Genomic DNA, 19,060 nt, shown 5'->3' with positions numbered 1-19,060 from the left:
GCACAATGTCCTGTACATTCCTGGAACCGTCTCAGATAAGGGGACAAAAAGATGAAAAATGCAAACTCACGTCTGGCCCTGTTCCAATTGTGCTGGATCAATAAAAGAACTTGGAATCTGCTTTCTCGAGCGCACTGCAAAACCAAATGAACGTTTCTACAAGATTGTTGTATCTTCCACCGTCTGTGGAATCTTTGATTATCCATGTCAAGAAGTGATCGTAGTTCTCCAGCGATGCTCCTGCGCCCATCTCTTTTATCAATAACTCGCGAAATCCAGGATTGTGCCACATGCAAAATACGGACTTGAACATGATGCCAGCGAATGGACATTTTTCACCTTTCCTGTAAGAAAATCCCGCATGGCATGCTGGTTCCTCTCCATTTCTATTTCGTGATTGCGGAAGGCAGCATTGAAAGCAATATGTGAAGCGTTCGAATGAGAAGCCAAGCTTAAAAGGTCCATAAAAGTCCATTGGAAGGGCTGACTCCATTGTACACATGTGGTTGGCTGCTGAGACAAACGACCGCCGTTCCCAAAGTGTACTGGACACTTGTCTTTCAAGACCTTCATGTATCTGTCCAGATGGGCAGTGGTAGCAAGGCGATTGGAAAGTGAGGTGTTGACTATGCTCGCTCTTGCGACGAATGTGCGAGAGCCACTGGGAAGTGATAAAGACGATGGCATATCAACCTGTAAGGCGCTTCCTGTACATGGCTGCGATGTCGTCTATCAAACCAAGTCAGTATAATTAAATGCAATAAGACCGAATTCGTACGGTGTATTGATCGCTTGACGATCCAAAAGTACCCTGTGCGATGTTCAGAATCAGCTCCCGTAAAATATCATCTGCGACACACACTCACCGTCCCGTGGACGTCCTCCATGGCATTTAGCATCATAGTTTGAAATGCAGTTAGTTCTGATGTGCCCTCGTCGTATAGAGCGTCGCTGGACTGGAGTGCTGTTGGGTGGGCGCCTGGGCCTATATCATTCGCATACGTACACAGACTGTAATCATGGGTACTCACAGTCATACCACGCGAAATAAGCGAAGAAGCTGGTACAAATCCCATGGACGTGTGCTGCGGAGCATTCGCGAGTCCTCGAAGCATGGATCCACTAGCAACAGATGAGGTGCCTGCGCACTCGGACACCTCAGGTGGCCTCAATGGATTTTCGATGGATGTGATAGCAAGCCTCTGCATTAAGCTGTTTGGATCGCAAACGTCGCACTTTATTCCTGGTGGTTCAGCCGTGCATCTGACGGCGAGCTTGTTGCCATCCATGCACATCATGTTGGTAAACCGACGACATGCCGTACCGTGGACCAGATCGTCTAACTCACCCATACACTGGTCAGTCGATGGTCCCCTGTATGTCTTACCACGTCGATCTGTAAGAAAAAAACGTGAGACTCCTTCCCGTCCCGGCCTGCGCGTCCGAGCATCTGGTTGTTGACAATGAGTCCGTACGAAGGTTTGAAAATCACGACATATCGGACATGAGGCCTATCTATACCCTGTGCAAACGCAGTTGTGCATGCCATAACCTTGTCTCGCCTGAATCCCAGCGCTCAAGGTTAGACTCCCTATTATTCCCAGCCTCCCAGAGATCGCTGTGGTAGACGCACAGTTTGCCTCACTGCAAATGCCTGTGCGTCGCTCTGAGAGCCGCAGAATACCAATATACGTTCTTCCTCCGACAGTAGTTTGCACAGAGCAGAGACGAGGTGGCCCAGGGATTGCATGGCTGCAATAGGCTGCACCTGGACGACATGCATGCCGATCTCTGGGCGGTTTTGTATCTGACCGTACTTCGGTTATCATACTTGGATTTATGCCAAATGGTTGATGATGAAATTTGCGATACGGTGTGGTGGTCCCGTCCCTGTCATGAGCACGATCCTGACGCGAGTCTTGCCGAATTGCTGCGCAAGATTCTTCCATGGAATAACTCGGCCTGGATGACAGTTCGCGATGTCGTGGAATTCGTCGACAAACACCCTGTTAAACTTCTGCCCGAGTGGAGATACAAGGAAACTATAGATAAAGAGTTAGAGCCATCTACAGACCGCATAGATTTTTTTTACCTTGAAATGCATGGGACGAGCAATGTTCCACCTGCGCAAACAAGATCTGCGCATTCTCCGGAATGTCCTTGGAACGCAGTAGTTGTGACATCGCAGACCAGTGGCAGCGGTAGTTCTGTACTGTTGATCCAACAAAGCGACGAAAGGGCACACCACTATAGATCTAGCATCCTCATCCATTACAGATGGAACCATCCACGGACATACTTTTACCTCCACCTGTCCTCATTGTAATGACGAGGTCTGTACATGCAGTCATGATGGCAACAAGCACGTTCATCTGTGCAGCACTCTTTTCTCTAGCAGAGTCGTCCTCCTAATGTGTCTTATCGCACATCTAATATCCTCTCGAATGTCGTGAACAGCGCTCGGGGACAATGATGGTTTACCGCAGTCAGCGATCGAGGATTTCGACGTGGTTGCAGTCGCCGAATAGCAAGCTAGCCACATCAGTAGAGGCCTGATGGACTGAGGCCTGTGTCCTATGGATATGTTTGCATCGGCATATTCTCGTCCGGGCTCGATTCTTCGTCACTGCTCGAGAGGCTAATACAATCGATGGGTGCATTCGTCACCATGGTTCTGGGTCCACGCAGGCGTTTCAGCGATATTGTATCAAGACCCGACAGATCTTCGTCACTAGATGTGTCCGTCACCTCCACAGACAACTTACGAGCGCGTTTGGGACGTCCTGAATATTCCTCGACGTCTTCCAACGATCTTTTTTCATGCGCTGCACGCTTGTTAGTGCGAGATACAGTGTATTTGACTGAGTCTGGAATGGACGTACATTTAATGGACCGGTGCTGCGTGACACTACGAGACGTGGAATTTCTTGTGGAAGCTCTAGTTGCGTCGGCGGAGGATAGAGGATTTCTTCCCTCATAATCCCTACGTACCTCCTTGCTCCTTGTGCGAATGACAGAACGTGATGTTAGACGGTATATGTGCTGCATTTCATGCTCTCTTCCTTTCCCTTTACGATCTGTGATTGGAGGTAATTCGCATTGATATTTTGCTGGAATAAGATCGGAAAAACGTTGTGGGCTCTTCTAGGTATTCTGTCTGTGAGATGGTTGTTATCGAAGACGCTGGGAGTGGGGAGTCCGAAAGTAGTTCTCCACATGGAATATACCCACTTGCGGTGGGCGACACAAAGACAGAAGATGTATCGACTTATCAATGGAATAATGTTTGAAATCGCACAGAATCCGAGTTAGTGCGCGGACTTACTACTGTTGTTGTTGTACCCACTGGGTCCTGATGAGGGAGTACGACCACGCTGAATACCTGCTGCATAACATCAGATATTGCTGTTGATACAGTAGATAGTGATCCTCACATTCACTTTGATCGTAAAACAAGTCCTCCAAATTCCCGCTCAAGTGAAATGACCCCCCGTTCCAGGTGGTTGGAAGTGGTGATGCAATTTCTGGTGTAGAAATCATATCTATAGCCTCCTTTCTGTGTTGGAGTACTGCGGTAGAGTAACTGCATCCTTCAATATTTTAGCGTGGTGCGCATCCAAAAATTCTTTGATTGTGTCTTGCGTGGTCTTCCTGACGATGTCCGCTATGGACCTGAGCGTTGTCCCATCGGACTTATTCTTGCGGCTGATCCTTATTGCCTCTGGAGGCGGGAAGGGACCTAGACCAAGAACGCTATGCCACTGATCTCCAAGCCATCTATGCTTGCACATGCTATTGTTGGACAACCGAGGGACGACTCCTTGGATGACGGCGTAATGACTATGGTCCATACCAGTGGAGTGATCGGCAGATTCAGCGAGGATATTGTCTGCTTGATCATAAGAGTCGTCTGGAGCTATGAATTCGCGACCAATGGTTATGGCGCCTTGCCGAAAATCTCTCACTCCCCATCTACAGTCGAAGTAATTATGGTTCCACTGCTGAATGTTGGCGGAAAACTGTATAGGACTGATCCTCTCGCCCTCACCGACACAGAGGTACCTGAAATAATAAAATTTACACGTTAGATATACGTCAATAATCCTGAATTATTCGGAACGGTGCTCACGTTCTGTACAAATGTTCCGCATCAGCACCGTATGCAACACCAGCCAAAATTGCTTCAGCTGTGCGAAAACCACCTGCAATCATGTTGAGGACTAGTAATGCGATGTCCTTGGGAACGAAACCTGGGGTACACGAGTCTCGATCGGTGATGCCGGTTTTTTTTGCTGTACCCTGTCAGGAGGAACATTTCCTTTCCCTGCATGAAGAGGTTTCGATTCCTGTCCGCGTTACTGATTTTGTGGTCGATGAACTGAGTTCCGCGACATGAGATGTGAGTTGTTATATAGAGCAAATGGTAGATAGGTTCCCAGACACGCGACGAGCGTCTGAGAAGATCCTTTATTTCGGGAATGTTCCATGCGAGTCGTCCTGCATTGTCGATAATTGCCAGGTTATAGTGATCTACCAAGTAGAAAAACAATGCGTGTCGATTTTTGAAAAAAGGCGCTTCTGATGCAAGTGAATAACCGCGCGTCGAGTTGGTGAGATCGTCCTTGACCTGCTCGACAATTTTCAATACGACAGTATCATTAGTGAGGGCAGAATAGCGCGACTTTGACTCCTGGAGGAGCCTTTGTATTCCGCTTCTCAGCTTGTCCATCTGCATGGTGTGGATGCCTATAGTGATGGATTGAACATCAGGATCGACGTAGACATTGGGTTCTCTCGTTTGATTAAATACCAAAGACGAAGCGTACTGCTGCATCTCATACACTATGTTAAACGTTGTGGTACGACCGAGTCGTAGCACCCGTTCATGAACACGAGCGACACGGCTTGAGATAAAAAATCGCGATAAGTACATGGAATCGAACGGATATGGAGGCTTGCTCACTCGTGGTCATCTGAATGGACAGAATCGGTATCCTGGTCCTTGTCCATCAGCGCCTCGAGGAGGGAGGTAATGTTGCAAAGATATTTGAACTTTGCGAGATCTGGTGTAAGGACGGATGCTTCACAGAAGTTTCCATCCGCGCGCAACGCCCTGAGCCAGATGGCTCGTTTGATTGGGTTTGCCCATCGCTCTCCCAAGCAAAGACTCGGATCCGTATCAACTAGGGACCATGAAAAATTATGGTAAAAGATCATCCTCTTTCGTGGGGTAGCATTTTTGTCGCGAAGGACAAGCACAAGTTCCTCGAGACACAGGGTCTGCACGGCGGACAGCTCGAACGAAAAATCGAATGGGAATCCGAGGTGAATGCGCATGATCGCCCTCATGAATTGAATCATAAAGTTTGGATACTCTATGTTCTCATCCGACACTGGCCTCCAATGACTGTCCCTGGACGCATCGATGACATTAAATTATGGCATTATTGTGGTGTGATGGAACTGCTCACGTTTCTCGCGGAATGGAATCACCATACACCAGGAGTTTGGACAGGCTCAACCTGTGAGGATGACCATCCAAGATGCTGGATGCCCTCGCCATGTGGTCTCGCACAGCATTGGAGAGACAGGTGATAATACCACCGAATTCATCGTCGGTATGCTTTTTCTTAATCTGTTCCGCCGCCCGTCTCTGGGTTGGATTCATCCGGAGGTCTACCTGAAACTTGTCCCAACCCATGAAGCGCATCAGTGGAGTCCTCTCTCGTTCTGTATTGGCTGGAACGACCAATGAATGCTCAACAGCAGGTATGAAAGTGGCCTGCAGGGCGGATCTGACATCTGGTCTGGCAGATGGAACAAAATTATTCCCGATCTCAAAATATGAGTTGCCCACACTTGAAAATATACGTTGGACCTGACAAGATCGATGATGGATCTCCATCAAGCCAGTGGCTCCGTGCGTCTCTCGTCCATGGCGCTGCATGGTGAATAAATCCTTGACGGCATATGCGCAGTCGGAGGATGCAGTGCATGCAAAACCATCGATCGGATCCGCAATCTGCTGGACAGGAGGTCCTCCTGCAGTTGGTAGTTTGACATGCTCTGGCTTCTCATAAACATTGGCCTCTAAACAATAGTCCAGGAATGACTGCAGAGCGTCTGGAGGTACCTGGTTGTGTCGGATGTTCATTTCAAATTCAAGATCAACTATACAAGAGGTTCTCGTACCCGATACGACTTGTGGCGATTTTTCCTGTGTCCGGATATCATCCCAGAGGTCAATGCGACCCGGCACGAGTAGCAGATGAGAATTTTCAAACGGCTATGGAGGCAAACGCCCAGCGCATCTAGAACTTCATTGGACCTCAAGTAGTCTACTGAAGACAACAAAGATACGGTCCTGCAGTCCGCATCAGGAGGATCATCTGCATACGTGAGATGGACACCACATTGAGCTGTGATCTCGAAATTTCATTCTATGAAATTCACCTCTGTTTGCAACGTCCTGACAGGACGAGAGTTCCGGAACTAAAATGTCGGACGAAATATTTGTGGCTCCTTGATCGATATGTAAACATGTGACAGCACAAGATCAGATGCCATGACTAACCTTCTACAACAATCCCCTCATAAACAACTCCGTGCTGGTCAAGAACCTGTTTGGACGCCATGACTAAGGAGGTCAGCTTGACTCTATAGTTGTTTGAAATATTATCAAACTCACCGAAATCAGGAGTATCAAAGACCTTGATTTTCGCTGAACTATTGTGGTCTTCGGTGACGTGTGTCTGCATATTTTCACGCTTTTTGAAAATCATATTACACCCCGAGAACGGGCAGGCATAACCCCCATCGCACTGCCTCACAATATACTCGTGATCATTAATCATGAAGGGTATGGGGACGGAGTGGTACCGGTATCGGTGCTTTCGCGCAGCGTCGCAGGTCAAAAATGGTCCCATTCCGCATCCTGTATGATCACAAGCATATGTTGTAGACATTTATATCAGAAAGAAGAGTATATGTGATGATAAATGTGGTGTTTTATCGTCGAAGGGAGGATGAATGGTGCTGGTGAGGTCTTATATTATTTCGCACATACGAAACTGCACCTGCAGGGATGAAAAACCAAGAAGGCGTGACGTTGTAAAAAAAAACGAGGGACTTATGACAGCATCTTTGAAAATGTCAAAATGCAAATGAGAGACGATCGTCCGAGGACGTGAGGCACAGCGATATGAGTAACTCGATTGCAATTCTCTTTGCTCACTCATGTCATTCCAGATTAGCATATTCACGAAATAATGGTTGAGAATATCCAAAAATGAGTTTCGTTTCATCCGCATAAAGACACTTGCTTGTCTGCATGTAGTGAGTGCGATTGAGGGGCACAAAAAAATTTCTGAATGGTGGAATGAAGGGAACAAAAATGAGACGCGACGATCAGTGATCTTTGAGTCATAATTGCATAAAAATCATGTTCCGGATGACAGGGACTCACTGGCTGCCGTGAACATCGGATGAAAATAAATGTTAGTCAGGAACATGCGCATTGCGCCCAACGGTGGAGTAAACCTATTTTTGGATAGTCCCGCATCTTTCATGGCTGGGTTCAGATTTCCTCTTAATTGGTGACCAATTTTTCAGAAGAAACGCTAAATAAGTGTTCACAGCCGCGTGCGATTACCGGGGAGTCCATACCGAGTCACCTAATTGTGCGATGCGCACTAGCCATCAAGCCCTGCTAAAAGGGTTGAGTAGCGCGATGAAAAAAGGGAGCTAATACGTGCAGGTATATCATAAGCTGACATGCATTTTTGTCACATGGTTCAAAAAATGTGTTGACATGTGATGGAATATTGAGGACACATGTTTCGGACACTTGGTGATGGACGTTTCAGGACCCTGCGCGACTTGATATGGACGCCCATTAGTATCATGAAGGACAATAATCCGAAATAACCCTTCAGGGCAAGCCATCATGAAAGTTTTTTGTGTGAAATTTTCTGGCGATTAGGAGGAGACAAAAATAAGAGAAGCATACACCGCTTTGATCATTTTTTTAAAAGTACCGACACAAATTTTGAAATTGTCCTCTCAACGGACCACAAATCTGTACTATGTGTTTGCATTTCCTTCACGCGTGCTACGTATGAGATAGTGTTAGCCATGTTGAGTTGTTTCTATCTTCAAATGCATACCTTCAGTGATGCCAGTGCTAATGATCACATGTCACCCTAGCCGCAACAGCCAAAGTTGTATGTAGAGTGTTCTTCCAAGAATCTGAAATACAATATTAGAAAAGTGCCCGCATAAAAAGAGCAGGCCCCTTGGAGATTTACCATACCGTCTATCATGAATAGACTTGAGCGTCTAGGGTGACTGGGTGACCATTGAAAGTTTATACATGTGAGAGTGACGCCTAAAAGTGTGGAGAAACAAGGGTTACGCCTGTTGCTGAAGTAAGGGTGACGGGGTGACGCGCCCAAAACTATCTTGGACGGGGTGACACCTGATGCTGATGTAAGGGTGACGGGGTGACGCGTCCAAAACTATCTTGGACGGGGTGACGCCTGCTGCTGATGTAAGGGTGACGGGGTGACGCGTCCAAAACTATCTTGGACGGGGTGACGCCTGCTGCTGAAGTAAGGGTGACAGGGTGACGCGTCCAAAAGCAAGTTGGACAGGGTGACGCCTAATGCTGATGTAAGGGTGACGGGGTGACGCGTCCAAAACCGTGGTGGATGGGGTGACACCTGCTGCTGATGTAAGGGTGACGGGGTGACGCTTACGCCAACGCCAAGATAGAATAATGGCGGATGGGAAAAGAAGCGAGGGTGACGCACAGCCACCATGGGAAAAAGAAGAGGTGACGCTGACAGTGCAAAGGAAAAATAATGGCGGATGGGAAAGAAAAATGAGGGGTGACGGACAGCCACTTACGTGATGGACTTCCTGTTTCGGACGGGGTGACGGGGTGACGCTTACGGGGCTGCCCCCGTCGCACCAAATAGATAGTCCGGTTCGGAAGGGTTCGCGTTCGAACTGAAGTTCCGAACCGGACTCCAGCATCACTAGTAGGTTGCTGAAGTTGCCGACGCTCTACACTACCTCCCTACACTAGCAGTAAGTATTTGCTACACTCAAAGGCTTTGAATTATCGAGTAATTATTCATTTGGGTGGGTACAGCTAAAAACCGGTCGAATAAGACCTGCCATCAGGCCCAGCTGTCATGTCTAATTAGATCAGGTACGTGGGAACATCAGGTGATATTTGTTGACATATTGTCTGTGAAAATATGGTTGCGGAAGCTTGATATTTTGGATTACACATAAAACACTAGCAAATTTTGAAGTTGTCTACCTAGTTTTATGTTACTTTAAATTTCAAACGTTTTCTTCGCATTTTTTACAACATATAAACCTGTCCTAAATATTGATAACCCCGATGTGTAAGTCATCACGCCCTGACCGGATTCGCCCATGGGACCGTCTTTTTCTCGCTGAAGTTGGCTGATATTTGATGGCTTCGACAAGGCCGAAACCTTAGGTACCCCAAAATTCTCAGCCATGAGCCATCTCTAAGCCGTCGGAATTTTTGGACAACATGCAGCGAGGACTCATCGGTTTTCTGATGGCTATCCGAGAAGAGCTCGGCGTTCCAGAACCCACGAAGGGCAGTCGCATGCTCTATATCCTCGTATTCCGCAAGCTTCAGCCCATTACAGAGCTACAAAACACAGAGTTTTTCGATGTGTGGCGCCAGTGTATCATGGGTACGTGTTTTCATAGCATTTACGAGGTTCTCTATTGACACATCACGCAGGCCATATTACTCTGTGGAAGGAAGGGGTGTATCACCAAGATGTGAGCCCTGAAAACATGATGTGGTACGGGAAAGACGGGAAGCGGATAGGCATTTTAAATGACTACGATCTATCCTCGTTGCCGGATGACCTAGGTCCTCGAGGCAACAAACGCATGGGCATGGTGCCGTTCATGGCGCTCGAGCTTCTCACCAAAGTGGGTCTACAGGGCAAAGTCAAATATTTGTATTACCATGATCTGGAGTCATTTATATGGGTTTTCATCTGGATTTGCTTGCATTACAGGCATGGAGTCCTTCTTCCAGTGGGATCGCGCCCTTTGGATGAATGGGTGACCTTAAACACTGTGGCATGTGGCATGCAGAAGCACTATTTCCTAGGTCATCTACGAGTTTACTACCCCTCAGACATCGATGACAATGTGGGGAGATTCCTTGTGGATTGTGTCAGGGTGCTTCGACAAAATGCTGAGCGTCGATCTTCTCGCTCCGAGGAGCTACTACTGAAGCGAGGGGCAACCGAGCAGTCCGATGATGAGGAGCCAGAGGATGTCGATGGTTTTCTACAGGTGTTTACAACTAAGAAGAGCTGGGTCAAGCTCACCGAGCTTAGCAACCCTTCACAGTGATTTCTGTACTCATTGAGAATATCAACTAGACCTTTCTGTGGAAGTCATATCGATCGCACCTGATAGCGCGCCGCCCCAGGATGATCCCTCCCCGACTCAGAATATTAGGAAATTTCAGGCATCGGAGCGATAGATATAATTTGTGGGCTCATGAGGTCGACGGCCCACATACTCCGTCGCTGCCTGTTGGGCACGTCTTCTTCAAAATGTCTTTGAACAGGCGGTCCCTCTGCTGTGACTAATCTAGGAGGCACATTCTCGCCTAGATGCCATGCAAGTTTTGCCAACCGCTTTCTCCGCAGTCACTGCGAGCTGAGGAAGGTGAGGGCAGTAGTGATGTACAGCGGCGGTGGGGCTATATGGTCAGTATAGTACCTCTATGATTTTTGCGCTTTCTATTGCATAGGATGTGCAGTAGAAGATAACTCACGTCGAACACGTGCGATGAAGTGGGATTATCATTATTGTGAGTACAACAAGGTCACCTCCAAAATTCATGACTGAACTATCGATACGGTGTGCTTGCAGTTATTATATATTGGTTATTTTGATGTGGAAATCTGCAACCGTCTACCAGCTTTATCCAGCGTCGTTCCTTGACTCAAACGGTGATAGAACTGGCGATCTCGCAGGCATCATATCGCCAAACTCGACTATCTCAAAAATCTTGGTGTGGACGTTATATGGCTCAGCCCGATCTACCGTAGCCCATTGGCTGATATGGGATATGATATGTGAGCGCTAAGTGTTACTTTTTTGGTTCCGGTGGTTGATGCTTTAACCACGACAGCTCGAATTATAAGGACAGTGATGCGCGCTATGGCACAATTGAAGACTGGGACCGCCTTCTGGCGTACACACACAGGGGATGAAACTCATGTGTGTATCATTCGAACTCTAAATTGTTTTCCTGTGTTAACCCGGGTCTTTTTGACAGGATGGATCTGGTGGTGAATCATACATCCGACAAGGTAAGCCCTCAGTCTTCTATCTTTCTAGCCTATCTTATGGTCCTTGTTTCTACCAATTTCTTACGATGACTTCCGTGCACTGGTCACATACATGTATATATCGCCAGCACGCCTGGTTCGCCGCTTCAAGATCAAACAAAAATGACCCAAAGCGCGATTAGTACATCTGGCGTCCTGGTAAAGTTGTCGATGGGGAGCAACTTCCGCCGAACAACTGAAAGAGTGTGTTCCAGGGTAGGTTATCCTGTCTTCCTTGACCTCCTTGTATTGTGACAGCGGCCGTCCCGTTCTTCTAATTGTGTGATAGGCTCTGCCTGGGAACACGACTCTACAACCGGGGAGTACTATCTCCACCTTTTCGTATCTAAGCAGCCAGACTTGAACTGGGACAATCCTGTTGTGCGTTCCGACATCTGGGATAACATGCAATTCTGGGTGCGCAGAGGATGTGACGGGTTCCGCATAGGTATATCTTTCCCCCTACTTTTTTTTCATAAAACAGCGGGCATCACCACAGATTGACGTGATCAATTGCATCTCGAAGACGGATGGTCTCCCCGATGCGCCTCTGGTGGACCGCATGCAGTATTACCAACCTGCCAGCATGTACATCACGAACGGGTGAGTTTATTCACTTCTAGTCGTAAACCGCTTGACCTCCCCAGACCGCAGGTCCACAAATACATCAAACAAATGCACACCGAGGTTCTCTCCCGTTAGTCATTTCCTTTTTCCCGTTTTCTCTGATTAACCATTGAACGGAACTCCTACAGAGCATGACCTCATTATGGTCGGTGAAACGCCCTTCACACATGAGGCATCCGGGCTCGCCGCGTACGTCCTTCCGCAAAACCGCGAGTTCAATATGCTCTTCCAATTCGAGCTCATGGATTTTGACTCGCGCTCCGAATCGCCGCTCCTCAAGAATTTTTGGACACTCGGTGAGCTCAAGGCAATCATCGGTCGCTGGCAGCGCTTCATGCGCGATGATGGGTTCTGGAATGCGTGAGTTCTGAGTGATATTAGGCCAAAGGTGGAATAGTGATATTTTATCTTGTTTGGCTATCAAAGGGCTTACATCGAGAACCATGACCAAGCGCGGTCAGTGGTGCGCTTTTGGAACGACACGGCCCAGTGGCGCGCCGTCTCCGCCAAGATGCTCATTATCCTTGAGATCACGCAGATGGTGACACTATACGTCTACCAGGGGCAGGAACTTGGGCTCAAAAATTTCCCACGGACATGGAGGATTGAGGAATACGATGACGTGGCGAGTCAGATTTATTGGAATTTGTGCGTTGCATTTTTTATTTCTCATATGATGGGCATAAGTTCTAAAGGTAGAATACATCAGCGGGAAGTATTGCGCTACAGAGTGCTACAGGGTGCTACAAAGCACTCTGTAGCAAATTATGTTTCCCTGATGTAGGACCGAATACCAGAGACAGAAAGCACAGGGGAAGGAGGCTGTTGAAATGTTTGATATTCTCGACAGTTTCGCACAAAAGGCGCGCGATCACGCGAGGACGCCAATACAGGTAAGAACATATTTAACTTTTTCTTTCCTGATCTTGTTTTAATGTTACAGTGGAATGCAGGTGCACATGGAGGCTTCACGACCGGGACACCGTATATGCGCGTAAACGACGATTACCCAGAATGGAACGCTGAACAACAGATCGGTGATGAAACCAGTGTGCACGCATTCTGAAAGCGCGCACTGAAAGTGCGGAAGGCACACCATGTTCTCGTAAGTTCGCAATATATTATCCTGCATCATGATGCAGTTCGTTTTAACTCAACTTAAACCATATATTTTCATTTCTATCTGTATTTCCGCATCTACCCCTTCCATTCCTCTAATGCTGACGCGTGCCCACGTCAAGATCTACGGCGACTTCGTGATGCTTCTCGAAACATATGAACAGGTGTTCGCGTTCATGCGGAACTATGAGTCTACGTCTGTGATAGTGCTGCTTAAAGGATGGTTGAGGTTGACCTGGGGGAGGTCATCGGAGGAGTAGCAGGTACACATTCGTCTTGTGCAACTACGAGAACGAGGCGATCGGACTGGAGGAAAAGGTCACTCTAAGGGACTATGAGGGGCGAGTGTATGTCCAGGAGGCGTTGTTGAATTGATTAAATACGAGTTGCACACAGGAAACGTGTAGTACACATGTTGACACAACGTATCGTAAAATTTCAAGATATCAAAGCTCTGACGACATGGCGCTAGACCAGCAGGAAAACATAAGGGAGACAATACATCAACGGTAGTACTGGGGAAGGTAAGACCGGTTACATGATCGAGAAGAAAGCAACATCTAGAATGCCACCAGGGCCGTCCACCCGAATAATGGAATTCACGCATGCGTGAATGCTGAAAAAGACTGGGTATAAAAAGCATCAGAATATGAAGGCATTCTGCACAAAGCATATAGCAATTTCGCTAGCAGTTAATCAATAACTGTAAAAAAGACCAGGGGATGAGCAGAGTGCATCCTCAGAAGGACCGACGCTGGCGGTGTATCCTCGACACGAGTCCCGTAGGTTCGCGCTTTGCAATAGTACCAGTGCTGTTTAGCTGCCTCCGACATTTTTTCGGGGTAGAGGATGGGTAACTGGTACCAGTGGAGGATGCTGCGGCATTGACATGGGTGGTGGTAGGTAAATTCTTCAGCGAGGTGCCAGGGCTTGATAGAGTTGTCACTGTCGATGTCGCAGTAGTTGATGGCAAAGAGGCGCTCGAGATGGTGGAGCTCGAAGGGGCCGAGGAAGGGACACTCCCGCCCGATATAATATCGGATGCGTCGGCACAAAATGCAATGAGGAGGTTCACCTGTATCACCACTGATTAGTTGATGGATACAATATTTCAAAGCTACATACATTATCAGCTTCACATTGACGTTGGGCATACCAGTCTTCTGGGGCATAGAAAGCTACGGCGCAGTTCGGGCCATCACCTTGAAGCGAATTGTAAGCATAAATACGGACCCCATATCAGACAATACTTACAATCGGCTCCAAGTCCGTCGCATCCGTTGTAATACCTATTTAGTTGTCAGGACGTCAATATGTGAAAATCTGCATACTCACGCAAAAGAAGCTTCCACGTTGAAACGATGGCTGAGTAGAAATGGTGAGGGTAAATCTGTGTTCACAAGAAAGAAACTTACGGGTCAATGAGTGAGATATCAACGCTAGAGCCACACCCCGGACAGGTCGGGTTGACCAGGTTCATCTCGACTAGCGTGCACTCTTCGCCATTAGTGTCACACTGTCCTGTGTAAACATATGTCTGATTTAGCACCATTTGTATATGAGTGCATTACTTACCGGTCTGTAAGTATCTGATGGGCATAGGTTGAGTCGACACCGCATGACAATGAAGAAGTGGAGCTTACGCGATTCCGGAAAATAGGCCATCGACAACGTAGTCCTGTCCAGTAGATACGTTGCGACCATTCTCAACCAAGCATGGCTAGATAATTTTTGAGCTGATTTTTTCCCCGCACGGATTTGAGAGTTGTAACTCACGGTTCCGTGACCACATCTGTGATTTATGTCAGAATTGTGGGGGTGATTCTTTAATGTGTGACATACTGGTTGATAAACTTTATGGTGTGTGTTTCTGACGCACCAACTCCAATAGCCGAAAAAATAGCAAGAAAGAACGAAAAAAAGAGAGGGAATGCCATGAAACCCGGCATTGTGAAAGGAAAGGGAGGGAGTAAACGAGTGAACGGAGCGGTGGTAAGTGGTAGAAAAGCAAAATGGTTACTGGGCAGCTATTTGCATGTGGCTATACAAACTTAGTTGAAAGAAAACGCTTCTTTTTCGGTCACTGACCGAGTCTACAACGAGGACGCTGAAAGCAGCTTCATCTCCGCATTTTCTCCCTCGACGGAGAGCTTGTCCTTGCATTGCATTTTTTTAATCTGTTGATCCGTCCCTTTTTCAGGCAAAAACTGTCGCGGTGTTCATATAGATTTAAACTCTTGACTCAATCGAGCTGCAGTATGCAACCATCCAACGCGGGTCCGAGGATTTCGATCTCCAACTCCGAGCGTGTTGGCTTCGAGACGGAATGTATCTGCAGGGCTCCTGGCTCAAGTCGTGCGAGCAGGTCGTATCTTATGATATCAAGAAGGTATTTGTCCCAAACTCGTCTTCCATGTGTTCCCACTGCCCAGGCACTGGCCGTTTCAATGTCTTGCAGTCTTCAAGTATAGCATAACGAACTGATCGTACCATGTTATTCACAGCATGAATCTCCTCACATAATTGTGGCCGCGGTGGAGGTTACATATGGAGATGCTTGACCTCGTAGGAACGATAGATTTTCAAGTCGGCCAAGTCCAACCAAGTCGTACCACGCTGGATGTTCCGTCTTGTTTTGGAATCGTGGTGCAATGGAACACACCTGTAGCCCAAGCAATGAAGTGAACCCCGGGCCCATAAGTGCTAGCTAGTGTCAAGACATGCACAAACAGTCGCCACCTACAATTCACGCAAGGAAAGCTGCAACTCTTCATATTGACCTCATTGGTGTTGTGGCACGTGGACTCAGAGTTCTACATCCATAAGCTCACACGTCCATCACCGATGTATTTTGTCAACGATATGGATATTGATGTGCTTCTGACGTTCCAGCGACATATGGCACCCGGGATTCAGTTCGCGATGATTTTTCTTGCAATCGTGACTTCTAATTTTATTCAAGTTCAGACTGGGCAGGAATGGCTCCCCGAATGACTACCGGCAAGGAAATTATTTGGTAAGTAATTTCTGGCCTTCTGATTGTTAGAATGACCACTGCTGACCTGTCAGATAAACTATTGTTTTCAGTCTATCTCACGGACAGAAATGAGGATTATTCTCAAAACTCAGACGCCTTCCCAGAATCTCATGCGTTCAAGCCCAATTCAAGCCTCAGCCCTAGGGTCGATCTTTGTCTCCGAGTTTGTTCGTCTGTAATGATGGTTCGAATGACTCGTTTCAAGCATATGCCCTATTTAACACGTTGCTTACATAGCTGAGGGGTTCCTTCTATGCACGTGACTTGCCAAGATCATCTCGACTGCTGCAGATCGGTGTTCACACTCACTCGTTTTCTTCCCGCCTGATTCCTCACTGCTCACAGACCTCCGCACGTCCGAGTCGCCGATCACGTGCCCCACAACGACAGCGGACAGCGACCTACCAAATCTCGCAGATCCTAAGCAGGCAGGGTTTCAAATCGGAGGCAAAACAAACAAGAACGAAGTCGAGCGCAAGGACACTGCCATAGGATCTGGTACGGCAGTTGAGAAGAGGGTAGGTCACAACCGGCCCGGTAATGAGTACGTATTTGTTTAGCTGTGCAAGCGATGCTGATACGAAAGGCGTTTGATTTTCCGGCACATGTAACCGCAATGGTTGGCTGAATAGCTAAAAGCGGGACACAGCGACACAGTGACAGCTTGAATTGGCACTTCAACCCTAACCTATAGAGCAGTGTTCTTTGCAAACTTCAAGGACTTAATCAGATAGTCTCACTGCACCATAATACGTGGGATGGTATCCTCGGCTATGCGGTGTTTAAGTTTCAACCCATGCTTCACTTTATAGGTAACAAATTTAAGTAGATGTGACGCTGCAACCTAATTTTGTTTCACTTCGACAATTTTCATTGTTTCTTGTATCGTTGCATGTGTTTCGACACCATATATAGAGGTGTCCGCCTTGACAAAAACTCACCTGTACAGCATTGACATTAGAGTTTACATACACATATTTTCAGCACATACAACTACCATGCTGTACGTACTGTCCATCATAGGGCCGCCCCACCGGACAATAAATCATGTTCCAAAATAAATAAATAGCATCGATATCCAACATTAGAGAGTTACATATATAGATTTCCAGTCATACGACTACCATACTATACGTACTGTCCATCACAGGGCCCTGCCCCACCGGACAATAAACCATGATCCAAGATAAATAAATAAATAAATAAATAGCATTGACATCACGGCGCCTCCACTTTGTTTTTGCCTGCTTGCCACAATCGCGTACAATGCATGTAGATGCCTGAGACGTGTCCTGGGAGCAGAGCTAATTAAAGAGCGCCTTGTTCATGTGAATCTCCTCCAAAATATTTCGATAAAGTGTCTATAAGTGCAAGGTCAAAAATAATGATTCCGAAAGGATCTGCAAATTGCTCACCGGTGGTTTGATTCCTGTCAATGAGCTTGATCGGCTCCCCACCCATGCTGCGCACCCGTTCAGTGATAGCAATCGATCCCATTGTCAAACTAGGCTGGGCTGTGGCGACTTTCCACGTTCCTGGTCCATTGAAAGACGCAGCTCGCGCTTTTTCAAACACGCTGCCAGGCTCGGTTTTCCCGTCTTGGTAATTGACAGAGCCAGCCCATACGGTGGCAAATACGACACCAATAACAGCAACCATGACGTTGACGAGCACGATTTCATTGACTGTGATGACGTATACGTTTTTGTACACGACAACCAGCTGGGCGAGGGACAAGATAGAAGGAAAGACAAAGTTAGAGACCGATATGTAGAAAAGTGTGCGCAGGCGTTGCCCAAATGTCGCTAGGTATTATTGTTAACGCAAACTTAACCCTGCAAAAATTGGTAACATACTCTTTCGTGGGCTGATTTCACTCTGGACACTTGGTCTATAATTTCTTCGAGGACGGATTGCCCAGAGGAAGGCTACGGACGCATAGCTGCAACTTTTCAACAATCTACCTTTTTCTTAAAGCTGGAACACCTACGTATTATCGACGAGTTGAGCTGACCACTCAATTTTAAGGTAGGGTGCAGTGGCCCACACCACTGCAACATTTTCACTCCCCATTGGGCCACTCGTAGCATCCGCAAGAACTTTAATGAACACGAACATGTTGATGAGACGCGCGATTTTCAAGAGCACAGGAAGTGCGATGATGAGGGCAAAACGTTTCGGACCCACAAGGGTGTGAGGGTAGATCAGTGTAAGACGCAGCAGAAGGATGATGTCAACAAGGATCGATTGAAAGGCGCCTATAATTCCAATAGCAATATTAACCTGGATGAGAATGTAAGAAGCGGCCATGAAAGAGGGAGAAAAGTCTTACTGATGGCGGCCATTGGTTCAATGGAGACAGTATTGAATGAATCTGCGATTAAATCAATATGATGTACATATGGAGGAGACAACGAAAATACTGACCGCAAAACTGTCGATCATGACCCCAACAATGAATGCTAGAATGATGGCTATGACATTGAGAATGAATATGGGCCTTTTTCGTGAAAGTGGGGTTGAGAAGTAAAAGAGCGCAATAATCAGGGGGATCAGAATGACAGTGAAAGTGTGCCCGATCATAATCGAGTTCAGAGATGGCTGTATTATTGCAATATAATTAGTCCCAGGCGGAGGCGACGGAGGCACTATGACGGCTGGGGAAGGTATGGTCGTATTGCTTGACATGAGGGGCGTCTGGTCGTGATAGCTGAGTAAGTCTGGTGAGTCCATTTGCTTATAAGAGGACTCAGGCACCAAGGACACTGCAAAAATAAATGAAATGTCAGATCAAAAAGATATCATTAGCAGTGGGAACTTGGAAGAAGGTTTATCAAGACGCGGCCAACTGCGAGGGCAAGCGACCCAA

General features: G+C 47.2%; 6 protein-coding genes across 6 annotated transcripts; 2 read left to right on the top strand and 4 right to left on the bottom strand.

The window, feature by feature from the left end:
• Positions 1 to 258: 258 nt before the first annotated feature.
• On the bottom strand, positions 259 to 1,298 carry EDB93DRAFT_1254628 (uncharacterized protein; the record flags this gene model as incomplete). The annotated part of the gene is made up of 4 exons (XM_041453653.1): positions 259 to 729; positions 779 to 811; positions 867 to 985; positions 1,040 to 1,298. The coding sequence occupies 4 exons, from the start codon at positions 1,296 to 1,298 to the stop codon at positions 259 to 261; spliced, it is 882 nt and encodes a 293-aa protein (XP_041303426.1).
• A 2,244-nt stretch (positions 1,299 to 3,542) lies between these two features.
• On the bottom strand, positions 3,543 to 6,965 carry EDB93DRAFT_1254626 (uncharacterized protein; the record flags this gene model as incomplete). The annotated part of the gene is made up of 9 exons (XM_041453652.1): positions 3,543 to 4,062; positions 4,130 to 4,292; positions 4,360 to 4,904; positions 4,964 to 5,413; positions 5,472 to 6,133; positions 6,193 to 6,389; positions 6,454 to 6,522; positions 6,575 to 6,637; positions 6,689 to 6,965. 9 exons carry the CDS (start codon positions 6,963 to 6,965, stop codon positions 3,543 to 3,545), a joined length of 2,946 nt encoding a protein of 981 aa, XP_041303425.1.
• Positions 6,966 to 9,607: 2,642 nt separating this feature from the next.
• EDB93DRAFT_1042619 (uncharacterized protein) lies at positions 9,608 to 10,191 on the top strand (the record flags this gene model as incomplete). The annotated part of the gene is made up of 2 exons (XM_041444579.1): positions 9,608 to 9,740; positions 9,791 to 10,191. Coding segments are annotated over 2 exons (534 nt in total), but the record flags the coding sequence as incomplete, so codon positions are not given.
• Positions 10,192 to 10,969: 778 nt separating this feature from the next.
• On the top strand, positions 10,970 to 13,101 carry EDB93DRAFT_1242723 (glycoside hydrolase family 13 protein; the record flags this gene model as incomplete). Its single annotated transcript, XM_041452053.1, has 13 exons — positions 10,970 to 11,010; positions 11,052 to 11,153; positions 11,210 to 11,272; positions 11,357 to 11,390; positions 11,552 to 11,572; positions 11,612 to 11,624; positions 11,698 to 11,825; positions 11,893 to 12,011; positions 12,056 to 12,105; positions 12,164 to 12,395; positions 12,462 to 12,683; positions 12,820 to 12,928; positions 12,979 to 13,101. The coding sequence occupies 13 exons, from the start codon at positions 10,970 to 10,972 to the stop codon at positions 13,099 to 13,101; spliced, it is 1,257 nt and encodes a 418-aa protein (XP_041303423.1).
• Positions 13,102 to 13,653: 552 nt separating this feature from the next.
• EDB93DRAFT_851360 (uncharacterized protein) lies at positions 13,654 to 15,291 on the bottom strand. The gene is made up of 9 exons (XM_041457696.1): positions 14,997 to 15,291; positions 14,931 to 14,946; positions 14,798 to 14,874; positions 14,730 to 14,743; positions 14,570 to 14,675; positions 14,490 to 14,519; positions 14,409 to 14,443; positions 14,280 to 14,356; positions 13,654 to 14,229 (listed from the first exon to the last, which is right to left on the bottom strand). The coding sequence occupies exons 1-9, from the start codon at positions 15,101 to 15,103 to the stop codon at positions 13,894 to 13,896; spliced, it is 798 nt and encodes a 265-aa protein (XP_041303422.1). The 5' UTR covers positions 15,104 to 15,291; the 3' UTR covers positions 13,654 to 13,893.
• Positions 15,292 to 17,499: 2,208 nt separating this feature from the next.
• EDB93DRAFT_1107395 (uncharacterized protein) lies at positions 17,500 to 18,879 on the bottom strand (the record flags this gene model as incomplete). The annotated part of the gene is made up of 6 exons (XM_041447721.1): positions 17,500 to 17,552; positions 17,607 to 17,996; positions 18,048 to 18,133; positions 18,182 to 18,474; positions 18,524 to 18,565; positions 18,619 to 18,879. The coding sequence occupies 6 exons, from the start codon at positions 18,877 to 18,879 to the stop codon at positions 17,500 to 17,502; spliced, it is 1,125 nt and encodes a 374-aa protein (XP_041303421.1).
• Between the last annotated feature and the right edge of the window lie 181 nt (positions 18,880 to 19,060).

This window comes from Suillus bovinus (assembly GCF_016758785.1).
Source record: "Suillus bovinus strain UH-Sbo-P2 chromosome Unknown EDB93scaffold_76, whole genome shotgun sequence".
Taxonomy (NCBI): domain Eukaryota; kingdom Fungi; phylum Basidiomycota; class Agaricomycetes; order Boletales; family Suillaceae; genus Suillus; species Suillus bovinus.
Note: the sequence above shows the minus strand (reverse complement) of the source record. Positions and strands in the feature narration are given on the sequence as shown.

Excerpts from the sequence above, each read along its gene's own strand:
- EDB93DRAFT_851360 (XM_041457696.1), bottom strand. The coding sequence starts at position 15,103 with ATGCCGGGTTTCATGGCATTCCCTCTCTTTTTTTCGTTCTTTCTTGCT. Across the intron at positions 14,520-14,569 it reads GATATCTCACTCATTGACCC|CCATCGTTTCAACGTGGAAG; the intron begins GTAAGTTTCTTT and ends ATTTCTACTCAG. Across the intron at positions 14,230-14,279 it reads GTCAATGTGAAGCTGATAAT|GTGAACCTCCTCATTGCATT; the intron begins GTATGTAGCTTT and ends GTGGTGATACAG.